Below are 14,260 nucleotides of genomic sequence, written 5' to 3'. Positions count from 1 at the left end.
GGACATTTCATGATGAACTTTATGTTCCCTCTGTGTTCACCAATCTCCTTTCTATTTATCAAATCACACATACTGGCACAAGGAAAATAGTTGAATTGACACCCACTTCAATGATTATCATAGATTTACAGAGTAGGCACATCATTGATACAAGACATGTTGACCATGGTTCTAGAGTGTATTCCTTTTCTTGCTTTGGTTCTTCCAGCTTTGATGATGGTTTGAGTATAGATGCCACTGATACCTTCATCATATAGAAGGAGAAATAGTTTGGCTATTTGAACCATGGAGTTCTATCCTCATTGGTTCCCATACCTACTGATATTATCTCTCCTTCATTTCCTGCTTCTCCGGCCTTGGGTGTTTCATCATCATTGGTTTCTCATGATTCAGGACAACGAGATAGACACATGTATTAATAATGCAGTTGATTGGGATGACTACTTAACAAGCATATCACACTTGTTTAGTGGGTCCCATTTTACAAAGTTGGTAGATAGTTTTGATACTAGACATACTATTATCACCATGGAGGATGTTGTTCCTCCATCTCTTGATCATATTTTTCACCCATTAGTGGATTCTATACAACTTCAAGGGATTTCATTTCAATCTTTGGATTATGTGCAGCATTCATATATGTATGTTCTTCTCTCTTGGGAAGACATCATGCATCTTTTTGTAGTTTTATTCCTTCCACAAGGAAGACATGTTGTTCGAAATTTCAAGATCATTTTCAGCATTCTTCATCGAGCATCAGTCAACACTGCAGGACTCATCTTATGGGGGGGGGCTTCTAGTCTCTCTCTTTATTTTCTATCAGGGTAATATTTTATGTACTTTTGTGATAGGAATAGTCCCTGGGGGTTCTTAATTCCTTCCTCTATCACTCTTCTTCTTTATTTTTACATTTCCTTCATGCATTTTTTTCTCTCTTTTGGAGGGTAGTTATTTCCCAATGGGTTTTCTATCTTTCTCCACTTTATGAGAGAGTAATTTGTAAATGGGTACCTAAAATGGCCTAGTATCCAAGACTCATCTTTCTTATGCCCACCTAAGCTATGCTTAAGGCGGGGGGGGGGGGGGGGTGTTAGTGTACACAATAGGCTTTAAGCCTACTTATGTGCCTTGACACTTGTCCATGTGGAGGTGTCAAGGTTGTTTGGGTTATTGAAAGGTGTCAAATTGTTTTTGACACCTCATTCTATCTTCTTGGGTGGTTATTCACCACCACTCCACTTTATGTAGGCCATCCCTCTTTTCAAGGGATTGATGTCTTCTATTTATGTTTGAGTTTTTCATCAATTCAATATGGAAAATCATTCTCAATTCTGCATGTGTTTTATCTTCATTGTATCCTAGTTTTCACACTCCATATGCAATATTAGGTAGGAAGTTTGATAAATCCAGCCATGACCCCACAACATCACACTATTCATAAGTTTTTACAATATCACCAAATACTATATTGATAGGACATTACAATCTGCACTTCCACCTACCTTTCACATTACCAATACAGGGCTCAAAAACGGCTTGGCTTAATAATGACATGCATACTAACTAATTTATCCAATTTTCTGCAATGACAACTATTGTTATGAAAAAATCATAAGAAAACAAGAGTTTGATATCATTCAATTTAGGGTTTAGGAGTTAACCGGCAATTAAAGTAATACTATTTACTTCCACTTAGTTAAAATAATCAATAATACGAAACAAAGGATATTTTAGCTTTTAGATATTGTTTATTTTCAATTGCTTTCTTGAATATAACTAATCTAGCTCACACTAGAGAGAATCATAATCTATTTTCATAAAATTAAAATATACATTAATAAATTATTTTAAGATGAAAAATAAAATATTATAAATGAAATACATATGATCAATACTTATCTTTTTCAAGGTTAAATATTTGATTGTGGAAAGTAAACATATTTTATAGATGTATCAATGAAAATATTTTATTTTGTTGTGTTGGACAAAATATTTTGTCACTAGACCAAAAAGTTTTTAATAAGGCTAAAATATAGAATAATAAATTATTTTATTTTTATGATAATAATTATGCTTAAATAAATAAATAAATTACTAAAATCATAAAAAAAAATTGCTTTCACCTCGACTTGCCTCAAATTATATTTATTAATCTATGTCTCATAAAAGCCATCAATTTTAAATCTCCAAAGTCAATGGAGTTTTAAAAAAAAAATTAAACTAAATTTGATTAATCTATTTTCATATAATTAAAATATAGAATAATAAATAGTAGAACATGCACATAATTCTAAATTAAGAATGGGTGAATGAGTAAAATTTAGAGTGTTTAAGTTTCATATAACATCGAATGGGTGAATGAGTGAAATTTAGAGTGTTCAAGTTTAATATAACATCCATTGTCTATATCTTATGTCAATTATCCTTTCATGTTTTTACTTCTGAAACTCTGTTAGCAAAACGGTTTTATCAAAATTTGGCAGGAACTATGTTGCAATGTAGACGCGAAAAGAAAAAAAAAGGCTAGTTCTTGTTATGCAAAGTACAATATTCAAATGAGAAGGTATCATGACATGATATCATTGCTCTAATCTTTGATGCTTCCAACTTTTTATTAGGCCTTAACTTTTATTTTAATTCATATTGTACTACAAATCACTCTTTTGTATCTTATTTTCAATAGTTGTCAAAGTATTATTTGTCTTCAACTTGTCATCAATATTTTTTTTGACATGTTAAATTAATTCACAAGATTGGGTCCTCTTTGTTTACAATAGAAACATTTGATATGTTTATCCTTCTTTGTTGAATTGTTAGACTTCATTATAAATAAAGCAATTTCATCAATAATTACACAATTTTCGGTGACAATAATTCTCTTCATCAATAAAAAAAATGAAATCATAGTTTATAAGCTTGCAAATATTCTATTAAAAATAAATACAATATTGTCAAATTTTGCAAGCATAATATTTAATGATTTTTTTTTACACAGTTATCATCAATTACAAAATTTATGTTAGTGAGCTGATTAAGAAGAAAACAAAATGCACTAGTGTATTGAATAACACTTTCACTTTCTTTTATCTTCAAAAGAAAGTCTTTCCTATCATTGAAATCTTGATAATTGATTCTTGTGAACTAAATAATGAATTACACGGACCCCATTTTGATTTTAATTTTTTGTAAGAGAAAGGTGATTGGATCATCAAGCCTAATGGATGTTATTGTTTTCTATTTTCTAACCATTTTACAACTTCATTTGCATCTTGTGATTTTTTTATGATTCCATTTACAATATCTAAATTAAAAATTTAATATAAATTTGACAACACCCTAATTTGTTATGTATGGAAATCATATACTTATCCTTGAAACTTAACATGAAGATATGATTTATCATTAAACAAACTAAAATAGATTGAATAACACTTTAATTTATCATATATGAAATTTATATCCTTGAAATTTAACATGAACATATAATTTTTTCTTTAAAAAACTATGAACTTCTTACAAATTTCCAAAATTCATTTTCCCATATATTCGTTTTACATTTTTAATTTTAAATACTAAATCTTACTTTCCCAAATAGCAAAATCAACTACTATGCCATCTATTGCTTGGTTTGGCTCAAACAAGCATCCTTCAACCTGAGGTTCTCAATCATGTTTAATATAATATTAATATTTAATTATTTTAATATATTTTTGCAGCCATCTAAAAATTAAAAACTGGTGATTTAGTCATGTAAAAATGAAATAGACTTGTAAGTGATACCTTCTCTTATTCGCTGCAATCTTTGATAGGGTTATTTGTACGTATTTAGTGAGATTCTATAGGGTTGTTTGTTCCACTTTTGGACATCTCATCTGTAAACATTTAAGTCAAATCAACTCTGTCACTTGTATGGAAATCTCACCAACCAAAACATTGACAACCGAATCAAATTTAGCATGATAAACAAAGATCTAATGGGTCAATTTGTAGTTAAACTTCGAAATCAGATTCTGCTTGTCACTCTTGACATTATAGTGTGCATAATTTAGCACACGTTGTATTACAAGAAATCTTCCACAATTTTCTATCAAATTCTCTTTTGATTTATCCATTGAACTGTTTTGTTATCCCGATTTCTTTGTTTCCTCTCCACCAAGAGAACGGATATCTTTGTCATTTCTAATTAAATGCCCACAAATTTTATTTCATTTAAATTTATATGAAAGCAGAATCTTATCTTCCAATAAGTGTTCGTATTTCACGGAAAGAATGTTGTTCGCAGAATCACATGCAACTACAAGTCAATTTAATTGTTTCTTATATATTTTTAAACCATGTTTTTTTAAAGTAATGATTCTTGGGTTTTCAATGAAGAGCTCATTGCTCAAAAAACATGCTTAATTCCATTTTGTTAAAAAACAATTTCGTCTACTGAGAAAAAATAAGATTCTGGGCAGGTTGATTCAACTGGGGAGTTTTGCAGAACATAAAAAAATTTATTTTAAGAAACCAATATATTAAATTAAATTTTTAGGTTAAATATTTCATATTATTATATAATTTGGGATCTTAAATATATATAATAATTTAATGGTCTTTTAGTCTATTAATGCAGTTGAATATTTTTTGATGATCCCACCAGCTATGAAGTGTTTTTGAATGCAAGGTTAATCTCATTGGTAACAAATAAAATTTTAATGGTATGACCCTAGAATATCTTGTAATAATGATACATTATTGGTGAACTGATTTAGATTTTTATAATAACTTATTAAATTTGATACATTTTATCTCACATAATACAATGGAAGTCATTAGATTGTAACTAATAATTATGATGCCCTTTGGAGGGGGATTGGGCTCCTTCTTGGATGGCTTTTATGGAGGTGAAGTTCGTCCCTATTGAGGTGGGGTTTTCGTTGGTGGCTATATGGTGGAAATAGCGTATTTTGTTCCTATTGTTATTTTTTCTATTCTTTATTGAGGTGGGAGCATCTCTTATTGATATGAGGATCTACTTGTAGAGGGAGGATGTTGGTCGTTTGATGTGGCATCTCTTGACTTTAGCTTCTTGGATGCAGCAATATGGTTGTTTTAGTTCCCCCTTTTGGCTGTCTTCTTCTCTAATGCTCTTAGAGAGGTCGGTTCCTCTCCTATAGACGTGGAGAGGAGTTATACAAGAGAGGACTTGCTTCACTGTTGGGAGTTCGAGGTTAGATGTAGATGGTTGGTTATGCCAATTTTAAATCCATATGAAAGGTTTGGGGAACCTTGTTAAAATAACTCATCTTTTTGTACCTGGTTCTCTAAGTGGTTTTGTAGCTGGATGGTTTGCCTACCATGGTAATTCTGCCTTCTGAGATGTTTGTTTTTGGAAGTGAAAATTTTGGATCTTTTGTCAAAACCCACAAAGGTTTTGGGTTCTTGTTGGAATACATGAATGATTTTGGATACCTTGTTGAAATACATGAATGATTTTGGATACCTTGTTAAAACACAAACAATATTTATGATATATTATTGGTGGATTTATTCAAATTTCAAGAAATTTGACTTAATATTGTCACAAGTTTTTGAATTAATTTTTTAAAAAAAATATATATTCTTACAATTACATTCCCACTATTTACCAATTAATCAAACATTTATCTATAATTTTTAATTTTATTTTTAAAAAAACACATTTTCTATTTTTTTAAAAAAGAAATATCTTATTTATGAATTATTTTAACACTAGCACACATATCTACTCTATTAAATGGTTTATTTAAAATGATATCATTGAAATTATATCAATTATCAATTATTAATATTTGATGTATAAATGATTTTTAAATTTCAGTTAAAAGTTGTAAACTTGTACTTAAACACAATTAGAATGTGAGACATATATATTAATATTTAATGATATTGTTTTATCAAAAGTAGGCACACTTAATGAAGAATTTATAACATTAAGAATATTGAGTGATTCAATGCTTTGACAATTTTTGTGTGATACATTGTGTTAAAGTTTTGACAATTTTTCCAATTTATATTGAAGGTGTTTTTTTGCTAGGCCATTAAAAACGATGCCATGAGAGCAGCTTTCCTTGACGTAGTTATTTACTAGACAAGATATTTTCATAGTTCATGGTAATTAAGAGAATCACAAGGTAGAGATTGTATCTAGCAATAAACATGTAGTTATGTGTTGATTCCTTTTAACTTGGCTTAGTTTCTTATGAATGATGGTGCCATTACATTAGAATCTATCTCCTAGACACAATTTTTTATTTGGTTTATTCACTAGTAAGACAAACAAGGGCTACAATGCAGTTATAGTCCATATCAAATACAAAAAAGAACCAAGATTGCCAAAGCATAAGGCATTTTGATTTCAAGATCAGTAAATGAAAAAGAAACAAAATGACTATTTTTCAATATTAAAAGTATTTTCTCCCAATGTTTTCTATTACTCCATCTTTCAATGAAAAGAGATATACATAAGTAAATGAGAAGAATTTGATTGAGAGAAGAATGCGAGAGTTGCCCTTCCAAGATAAAACTTTCCTAAGTGTAAGTATACATTAGGGTTTCAAAATTAGCTGATTTATTGCGAAGAAACCCCAAGCCAGAAAGCATTTATATACATTTTATAGAAAACTGTTTTTGGGAGGGTGATATATATATCATTTTAATCTTTTTTTATATATGTGATTGCAGTAGAAGCAGTTATATAGCTCCAATTTTTTCTGCATACTTGCAATTCAACCGAATGAAGAATACAACACAAACCTAAAGGGGGAAGTCTAATCCTCAACCCCACCCCCAAAGGTTGAAGGAAGGTGGGAAGAATCAGAGATCAAGCTTTGGGATATGCCTTCTCTTTCGAAAATGAAAATGTTTAAGGTGAACCCAGAACCCTAATGCCGAAAGAAAGTGAGTAGGATAGAAGAATTGAAACATTATAAATTTAAAACACACAGAAAAATAGAGTTAAAAAGAAGAAAACTGTAATACAAAAAGATGTATTAAAAAATATTTAATAGATGACTGATCTTCAACACCAATCAGAATAAAACAATGAAAAAAAAACTTAAAAAACAGTTTCATTGACTGCCTTACTGCATACAATAGTGTTCAGAAGAATTAAAACTGAAAAAACAACAACAAAAAAAAAAAAAAACAATATGAGATCAAACTCGGTCTCCAACGCAGCCTTCAAGTTCATGCCATCCTTGCATCATTCATGCTTATCTTCAAGAAAGCAGGGAATTGAGCATCGGGGTTTGGCGGTTAGATTTAACTTTTCCCAAATGAAAAGATCCTCAATGTCGGAATACTGAGTAAGAGAATAAAGAAGGGTCTAGGCTTTGGGTTTATGGGGTTCAAGTTATTATATTTTTTAAATAAAATGTTACATCGAACCTTCAATCCTCGAAATCCAAAAGGCTTTAGAAAAGGGAGAAAAGGAAGTGAGGAGTGAGCATCGGGGTTTAACTAGGTGAAAGCGATAAGATGCAAGGAGGTGGCTTGACGTCAAATCCTCCACAGCGGCACACTCAGCTAAATTTTTTTGTTTTTGTCTTGGGTACTTATCAACAAGGGGCAAAATGGTCAGATTGGGCATAACTGATGGATCATAAAGGTGTCATGATATGACAACAGTATTATTATTTGTTTAATGTTTATTTTAAAAATGTGCAATATGTTTGAAACATCTATGCTTATATCATATGGTAAGACTAGAAAATCATCATCTAACTCGACATCTTTCTAATATATGTTGTGTTTAATTATTTATTAAAAATCATTGATGACATAAAATCTAATTACGTAATAAATGCAATTAAGCATCCACAGTATAAGTCTAATTAAATCGTATCTACTTTTATTAATTTGTTAAATTCATCAGTTCCTCTTCAAAAATATTTACAAAGTACTAAATTAGAAAAGTGAAAATTAGAAATTTTTTAATACATGAATTCATAAACTATCATCAAATAAAACATCTTTCATTACAAACTAGTTTATTTCTTTCTTTCTTGAATTAAGAAGAGAAGACAAATTTTTTTATGGGTCATATCCAGTCATCAAATTTGGTTTTCCATTTTCATTGTTCCAACAGAGTATCTTACCTGGTTACCTGATATTTTTTTATCCCCTATCTTCACAGCCACAATTTACATTTAATGTTCTATTCACAATTGATTTCATAAAAAATATTTATAAAATTCCTTCCCCAGATCAGAGATTTTCAAAATAGATTCATAACTATTAATCATTTCGTATAAATTTTTGTAACTGTAATATATATGATTTTAAACATCGTTTAAATTCTTCACAAAACATCCATGGGTTTATAGTCAGCACTGATGGTTAGAAATAAACAATTAATTTCTACTATATTCTAGATGTCAGCCTATGTTTCTAGAATCTTCCATGTGATGGGTTATCTCTCCTGGGTTCTACAGTTTTCTTATTCCCTCTATATAAAGGCATATTGTAAATCTTTTTAAGCAAGGCGCTTATATATTCTCATATAATAAACATTGAAAACTGAAACATGTTTATAGATAGACAATATTTAAAAGAAACAAAAGGACCTTTTTGATTATTTTCTCCTGCTGTTTTCTATTACTTCACATTGCAATTCAAAGGGGTATACAAAAGTATGTGAGATAAACGGATAACAATAAAATAAGACCACAATGCGAGAGTTACCCTTTTTAGATTAAAATCTCCTAAATGTGCATATGCATTAGGGTTTCAGAATCTTATTATCAGATAACTCAAGTGAGAATTTTAATTTATTTTTATAAAAGTGATCGAAAATATTAAAATATTTAGTAAAGTATAAAGTATAAAGTACAAAAGACGCTTTATAAAAACAAATAGTAAGTAGTGAATCCCAACCAAAGAAAGAGAAGTCCCAAAAGGTAAGCTAAGCCACCCACCACCCCCAGGCTGGATAAAACAGCCTGAAAATTTTTTAACCAAATGCCCAATAATACCAAATATGGGCAATATACAAAAGATACATAGAAATGGCAGAGTACAAAACTACCAATAAATTATTTTAAGGAAAACTATTTTCAGGAAGGTGCTACGTACATAATTTGAATGGAAGTCACCATACTTGATTTCAGTGGAAGAAATTATATAGCTCCAAATTTTTCTACATACTTACAATTCAACTGAGTAAAGCATACAACACAAACCTTTCAGAATCAAATGAAAATCCATCTTAGCCGTTATGATCCGATTTTCTGTAGTAGTTAGCTCTTACCCATCTCGCATTCGAATGAAGACTACAATTTGCATTTATTTTGTAACCCTAACTTTATCATCTAGGTGAAATCCCAAAGAGATGTAAACTGGTAACATTCTTCTTCTCCTTCAGTGGATGGGTTATGAAATTGGAGAGAAGATCCCATCGTTACTCCATCTTCAGTGTTCATTAGCAAGTTTAAACAATCTAGCCATGATTCCATCATCTCATTGTTTTGGCTTTCAGTTCCTCCAATATCAATGAATTGAGACTCATTCTGTAGAAAGGGCTCTGAACCAAGAAAAGCATTGGTAATATCACCACTGTTCCTGTTGGGACACAGCTGTGATATTTGTTTCTCTGGCTGTTGAGAAGAAGAGTATGCAGCTTGGACAGCAGCAGCCTGAATATCTGTTGCAGAGGAAGTTGCAGGGCAAGGAAGGGAGTGAATCGAGTCAGGGAAATTGAAATTGGCTGACTCCCCTCTTAAAGCAAAAGCAGCTGCATCATGTGCACGAGCTGCCATCTCTGGTGAGGGAAATGAGCCAAGCCATATTCTCTTCTCCTTCCCCGGCTCTCTGATTTCTGACACCCACAAACCCCACTTTCTCTTTCTCACACCTATATATGTAGGATGCTTTGTCCCCTTCCTATTTGCATTTGCACTATAAGCTTGTTTACCCATCTGTAATCAAAACAGTATAAACAACTGTTAAATTTAAATTTTGATAGAAATAAGATTGTACAATGTTCTAACACAATCAATTAAATGTAAAACAAGGGCAATACCTAACCTAAATAGAGTCTCAGGTGTTTACTCTTTTAGTCTCTGGATCGTTTTAGTGGCTTAACATTGTTCAGAGCTAGCTGCATATCATCTCTTGAAAACCGGAATCATCTTACTAATACATCGACCTACACATTACCAACCGACTCTAATACACCAAATAGCATCTGGCTTCTATCTCATTACAAGAGACAAGAAAATGTGGGGCCGTAACAACTAATTCAGCTCTGTTGGACGGTGTTGAATTATAATGTAGTTACATCATAATGTAGCTAAATTTGACATACATGTTGAGTTATAAGCAATTCTAAGCTATATTTGTTGGTTGTTTAAACAGTCAATTCACTGTATTTGTTGGCCTTTCATATCATTGGCCAAGTTTTATACTTTTCTATTTGCATGGTTGATTTTATGCAAACTAAATGTTCGTGAAAGGAGTGTCCAGTACTGTATTAATCTTTTTGGAGTTTTCTGCAAAGCATGTAGTTACCAGAAGCACATGTAACTACAAGTCTACACCACTGATTGTCGCTTAGCTATATAATACTGTGGGGTTCTTTATACGCTTTTAACTATAATTTATAAGAACGTGATATACGTTTTATTCTGGTTTAACAGTCGCTTTCTTCAGTCATTCTGTCAATAAAACAATGTCCCCAACAAAAAGATAACATTAGTTCTTTTCTTCAATTCGCATAACAATGTCTAAATTGCTTCCAATGTTATGAATTCCCCCGAGTTATTGAGATTACTATCAAATTATTTTGATCACCACCTTACAAAAGGTAAATGATTTAACTGATATGATAAGCATCAAATAAAAGAATCAAGGAGGATCACATTAGATCTAAAGGAATGTAAAAGTTAATAATAACAGAATATTCAGAATAATAACAGCAATTAACATTAAAATAAATGTATTTATATATAGTGGTAAACAGTTCTTTTCGTAATATCGTATATATTCTTGAAGTAATATTGACAGGCTTTTAACCTAGCAGATTAACATTTCGCTGACTAGTTTCATATGTATTTATATTATGTAAATCTGAAAAATTAAGTTGTATGTAGATACAGCACAATTCAAACAATATTTTTTAATTTGGTAAAATATCATAAAAAACAGAATGAGTGTCAATTTTTTTCCCTAAGGTTCACATATTTATGGCTCTCCAACATGGGAATACATTGACCTTCCAATCACAATATTCAGACTTTCAACGGTCACCTGATTATCCTTTCCTCTCCCAGAAAATTTAAAAATAGATAATAAATTTATAATTTATATAATATTTATTTAATTAACAATTGCCTATGAATAGCACTCTATATGTCCAACTTTTCAAGGATGTTAGAATATAATGAAACTATTTACAGAAGATTGACAATGTGAATGACACTATAATCTTAAAAATATTAATATCTGTGTATTAAAATTCAAATAACTTTTTATAAAGAATTATAAATTTATTTTATAAATAATTAAATTTTCTTTGACAATATAATTTCATTTTTTTTATGAAAAACTTTGTAAATAATGTAACAATATATAAAATCTATCATTTCTATATATATCTATTTTGAAATATGTTATCTAAGTGAAAAATATGTAGTTTAATATATTTATCATTTGTAATATGATTTTTGTGTTCAAAGGGTTGAGCTTAGTTGGTTAAAGCATTGAGTTCTCAATGTGGAGACCCAAGTTCAACTCACAAGAGGGACATCTTTGTGGAATTCTAAGTTGTGACTCATGGTGTGATCCTTGTTTGGATGATTTAATATGTTTTTGAAATAAATTTATAATTTCACATAATTCTATTGTTAAGGTTTTGTTGGTAATGCATTTTTATTTATGTTATTTTAAAAAAATATAATGAAGAATATATATATATATATATTGAATTAATCAAATAAAATGTAATTATGTAATGCTAATCTAATATAAGGTTTGAAAGTTAAACTAGTATAAAAATATTGAACTTTAATTGTGAACCTTTAAATGATAGAATGTGACCTTGATGAATGTCTATTCAATTGATGATCTAGGGAAAGCATGGTAGAAAAAAAAACTAGCACAAACAGATACAACCTCTAAAAGTTGTGCTAGTTTAGGAGGGAAAAGAAAAAAAATTCTAAATATTTCAGCAGGCATCAAAATCCATTTTGGGTATATTCCAATGTAAAGAAAAAGAAGACAAAAGTGATCAGCCTCAAAAAGGGTGTAAAGTGATCAGCCTCAAAAAGGGTGAGTTACACGTTCTATAATATTTTGTAGTGGCTATACTTCCCAAAATAAAGAAGGCAAATGAGGATTATAGAGGACAATTTCAATAAGAAAGCCAATGTGGTTGTAGCATGTTGTTTTTAAAATGTTGTAATATTCATTTCATTGTGATAATAAAAAGTAAGTGTTACTTTCTTTGGTGTGTGTTTGGGTTTAATTATAAGGAGATTCATCATTCTTTCAATGAGTTTCATATTTTGTACCATTGTTTGTTTGATACAATATTAAATATGTGGGGCATTTTTGGAACATCTATACTTATATCATATAGTAAGGTTTGCAAATCAACATTTATTTTAGCATCCTTCTAATATGTGTTGTGTTCACTCACCTTTTCGAAAGAATTTATAATGTAAAATCTAGTTACATTATAAAATTAATCAACTATCTAAAATAAAATTGTAATTCAATCATATGCATTTTTTTAGTTTGTTAAATTCTCTAATTCCTCTTCCAAGTATTTACAGAGTAGAAATATAGAGATTATTTGATACATAAGAAATACATGAATTCTTAAACCATCATCAAATTAAGTCGATTCTTCAGTACAAGTAAATTTCTGTGTTTCTCTATTTTTATATTAAGAAGAAAATAGTCATATTGAATCATCAAAATTGATTTCCTATTTCCAATATTTGAATGAGACATCTTACTTGGTCACCTTGATCATTTGTTATCCTCTAACCTTCACACATTCTAATCTATATGAACTTTTATTCACAGCCACAATTTACATCTAATATTCTATTCACTATTCCTTTTGTGAAAAATATTTATAAAATTACTTCATCAAAAAAAAGTCGATGCATAAATATTTCAATAATAAACATTAATAATTTTATACAACATAATGCAACTGCTAATATATATGAATTTAAACATCATTTAAATTGACCACAGAACATTCGTGTGTTTATAGTCAGCACTGACATATGTGCTCATATATTTTCACATAATAAGCATTTAAAACTCAAACAAGTTTATAGATAGACAATTTTTATTTTTTGGTCGATAAAACATAGGGCCAGGATAATATATCGATTTATAGAGAATTTACACAAAGAAACCACAGGTTTCTAAAATGGCCCAGTAGAGCCTAAAAACTATGAATATAAAGTTATGTCCATGAGCATTCACAAAAGGAGAAAACCACATCCAAAACCCTGAAATTAACTGAATTTGAAGTGGGATTAACTGTTGATTACAAGCCATTTATAAGTCTGAGGATACGTTAAAGTTTATTTAGAATATTTAGATTAACAGAGAAATCAAAAGAAGAGCCAACTATGTGCTCTATAGTGGCCTCAAAAATAACAAACCAACTAAAAACCTATCTATTTAGTCCTCTCCTCGAGGCAGGAGAAGAGGCATTGGAGCACAACCTCTTCCAAGACCCCTTTGTTGAGGATGACCCCTTCCTTTACCAGTAGCATGATTGGTCCCTCGACCACCACCTCGCCTTCTCTGCTCCATATGGGAGTCCTCTGCTTCTGTTTTGGAAGGCAGAACGCCATTGAGTCTACCAAAGTTCAGGAATTCTTCTTCTCTACCAATGTCCTCTAGATTGTCACCCAGAAACTTCCATTTTAAAAACCTTAGGACCATGATGGCAAAGGATCTGTGTTTTTGAAGATCCTTTCCCGTCAGGTCTAGCAGAAAAGGTTAAAATTTTATCAACTCTCCTGAGACATTGAAAATAATTCTCTCACTCTGATGCAGAGCACCATAATCATATTGTGCTTTGTTTAGAATGTATTGCAATTCAAGCAAGATGTCTCCTGGGAAGAGTCATTTGGTAAGGTTCCAGACTCCCTTTTTATCAAGCTTGAGGTTAATAAGGGAGGCAACAAACTGAGACAAAATGTTCATATTGTTTTGAGGGTATTCATCTCTGCTAATATGCCCACTCCCAAGAATGAGCTTAATGGCCAGT

The 14,260-nt window shown here is 30.5% G+C and overlaps 1 protein-coding gene across 1 annotated transcript; it reads right to left on the bottom strand.

Annotated features, from left to right (window-relative positions):
* Positions 1-9,332: 9,332 nt before the first annotated feature.
* LOC131045524 (ethylene-responsive transcription factor ERF039-like) lies at positions 9,333-13,841 on the bottom strand. The gene is made up of 2 exons (XM_059212717.1): positions 13,752-13,841; positions 9,333-9,938 (listed from the first exon to the last, which is right to left on the bottom strand). Exons 1-2 carry the CDS (start codon positions 13,839-13,841, stop codon positions 9,333-9,335), a joined length of 696 nt encoding a protein of 231 aa, XP_059068700.1.
* Positions 13,842-14,260: the final 419 nt, after the last annotated feature.

Source organism: Cryptomeria japonica, chromosome 10 (assembly GCF_030272615.1).
Source record: "Cryptomeria japonica chromosome 10, Sugi_1.0, whole genome shotgun sequence".
NCBI classification, from domain to species: Eukaryota; Viridiplantae; Streptophyta; class Pinopsida; order Cupressales; family Cupressaceae; genus Cryptomeria; species Cryptomeria japonica.
The sequence above is the reverse complement of the archived record's forward strand: the minus strand, read 5'-3'. Positions and strand labels throughout refer to the sequence as shown.

Bases quoted from the DNA above. Each gene is read 5' to 3' on its own strand.
- LOC131045524 (XM_059212717.1), bottom strand. From the start codon at position 13,841: ATGGCGTTCTGCCTTCCAAAACAGAAGCAGAGGACTCCCATATGGAGC. The intron at 9,939-13,751 runs GTAAAGGAAGGG...TTTTGATTACAG, and splicing joins AGGGACCAATCATGCTACTG to ATGGGTAAACAAGCTTATAG.